The 2499-nt window shown below is 42.0% G+C and overlaps 1 protein-coding gene across 2 annotated transcripts in view; it reads right to left on the bottom strand.

The window, feature by feature from the left end:
• BMAL2 (basic helix-loop-helix ARNT like 2) overlaps positions 1 to 2493 on the bottom strand; it is a 34152-nt gene extending 31659 nt beyond the window's left edge. For both annotated transcript variants that reach the window (XM_085324444.1, XM_085324445.1), the window contains exon 1: positions 2308 to 2493. In XM_085324444.1, the coding sequence (XP_085180570.1) occupies positions 2308 to 2368 (61 nt within the window). In that variant the 5' untranslated portion in view covers positions 2369 to 2493. The remainder of the gene's footprint in view (positions 1 to 2307) is intronic.
• Positions 2494 to 2499: the final 6 nt, after the last annotated feature.

Here is a 2499-nt window from a genome sequence, read left to right as displayed (position 1 = left end):
TTTTTTTTAAGATCTAAAATGTCTTTGATTACCTAACCAATTATAAATATATCTACACACACACACAGGACAGCTGCTGAGTCAAATAATTCTATATAATTGTGTCATATGAATTCTTTTATTTTAATAAGGAGTTATTTTTCTAGAATTATTTTAATGAATTCTTACTGCAGATGTCCATTAAAGATTGAGAAAACTATACCTATATCTATTTGCAGGTAAGCAAAATGCTTCAACTATATAGTACAATGAGAGGTACTGATGCCATGTATTACCTTACAAGTCCCACACATCTGAACGCATAAACAAGCAGCAGAGAGATTTGGATTCTTTATATTCTATAGAGCTTTAAAAGAAGCCATGAAAAGCACCTTCCGGCAACTTAGAGTGAGTCTAGCATTCCAACCATAGCCCACATTACACTTTTCATTTAAAGTTGGAGCAACCATTTTTGTAAGGGTTAAGTTTTGAAAATAGTAGGAGTGTACTTGTCTAAAACAAATTTTCTTCTGCATTTTCTAAGCTTCCATAAAGCATGAGAAAGATACTGAGAATTTAGTAATGAAGTAATCTTATGCTCAATACTATTCAGAGAACAGTCTATTTATAGGTTAACTTAAAAGTACAACACTGGATTTGTTTTTAATACCATGAAATGGTGAAAAGAAAAATTACTATACCCTGAATTACAGAAATGACTTTTAGCCAAACATATTAACATGGGCAACTGATTATTTTATGCATCTATTTTTGTCTATTTTAACCATTCACTCATAATAAAGTGGTCAAGAATCGTAAATTAACAATTAAATAATACAGTTAATTAATAAATCTCAAACACCAAGTATTTAGCCAAACCTATTAGTGTATTAAAAAGTATGACTTTAACCTGATAATGAAGAGATACTACACAGGCCCTTGAAAGATTACCCTGCTTCCCCAGTCACTTCTAGGTTCAAATCAGGTCGCTGATAGAAATCTAGTCTCATATATCTTAGTTCATTACTGAAAAAAAAGTACCTTGCCAGCAATACAGTGCTAAAGAAATTGAGGATCTAAAACTTCCAAGTTTTACATCCAAATTATTGTGAGTAAATGCTGACTTTGTCAAGTCTGCTGCAGAACTTCCTTGGCCTTAGCAAGCCCAGGCATTCAAGAAGGGAATTTTCAAAGTATTGATATTGATTCACTTCTCACAATCACCCACAAAGTGATTTTCTTCTTGCAGTGAATTTGACTCTTAGCTGATCTGAATTGTCCAGTTCAGAGTGCGTTTTTCCTAATGTGCAACAGAAACAAAAATACGTTGCTCAAATGAAAAATGACAGAGCTGACCTGGTTCTATTCAAATCTTTAAGTCCTTTACATAAATTGATATAAATATATCTTTTAAAAAGTAAATTGAAAGAGATTTCATCTCTTCAAAATATATTAGGAGAATAAAGAGCATAAATAAGAAAAGAAAACACAGTGCGTGTAGCACAGGTTCTTTCACAACATAACATAAAAACCTATGGTTCATTGCTTTCCCATGGCTATTCTTATAGGAAAAGTCCACATATTTTGATTTTTATTTAGATTTCATACCACAACTAACTGTATATCAGAAAGTGCATATTACATACTAAGTTAAACACAAATATTTTTAGTCCAGATCACTTAAGTATGATGACACATTTATAACTAATAACAAACCTAAGCAGAGTGTGAACATTTCTTTGGGAGTACACAACATAACACCATTGGGACCACCACTGCGTACCTTAACTAGACTTAAACTAACTGCACCTTAACTAAACTAAATGGGGGAAATAGTTACTGGAGTTCAGGTCGAGACACTGGGCCAGAGACAACAGCATAAAATCGGGGGAGCAAAGAATGAAAAGCGTTGATACTGAAACGTAACAGCACCGCAACGGAAATAGAAGGCACACGGCTGGTCACGGCCTGCGTGGGCTCCTACCCACGCGGGAAGGGAACGCTCMGCACACGGCCACGCACGGACTGCAGACCCAAAGGCCACGCAACCCCCTGACGGTCGCACAGGGCTCGCTCGTGCCACACCACGCAGACAAGACAGACAGACAGACAGGCAGGCACCCACCCCCCCCACCCGGCGTTACCCAACACGGGCAGCGCACACAGACACGCGCGCCAGGCGGCCCCACGGACACCCCGACCCCCACGCGCGAGTCTCGCCCGCTGCGACGCCCCACCCGCAGCCGTTACCCCGCCCCCCACTCCCTCCAACGGCTGCTCCCGCTCGCGCCTCCCCCCTCTAACCGCCGCCGCCTCCCCCACCACGACCTTCCGTTGCTCGCCGCTCCTCCTCGGCCCCCTCGGCGCTTCCCGCTCCTGCCTCGGCCATGGCGGGCTGCCCCTGCCCCGCTCCACAGCGCCCCCGGCACCGGCGGCATGCAGGAGGTGAACTAAGGTGAGGAGAAACGGCCCGTCCTGCCCGCCCAGGGGAGGGTTTACAGACGCCCCGCTAGGCTCTTC

Source organism: Rhea americana, unplaced genomic scaffold, assembly GCF_003343005.1.
Source record: "Rhea americana isolate MKP2758 unplaced genomic scaffold, rheAme1 scaffold_91, whole genome shotgun sequence".
NCBI lineage: Eukaryota > Metazoa > Chordata > Aves > Rheiformes > Rheidae > Rhea > Rhea americana.
Note: the sequence above shows the minus strand (reverse complement) of the source record. Positions and strands in the feature narration are given on the sequence as shown.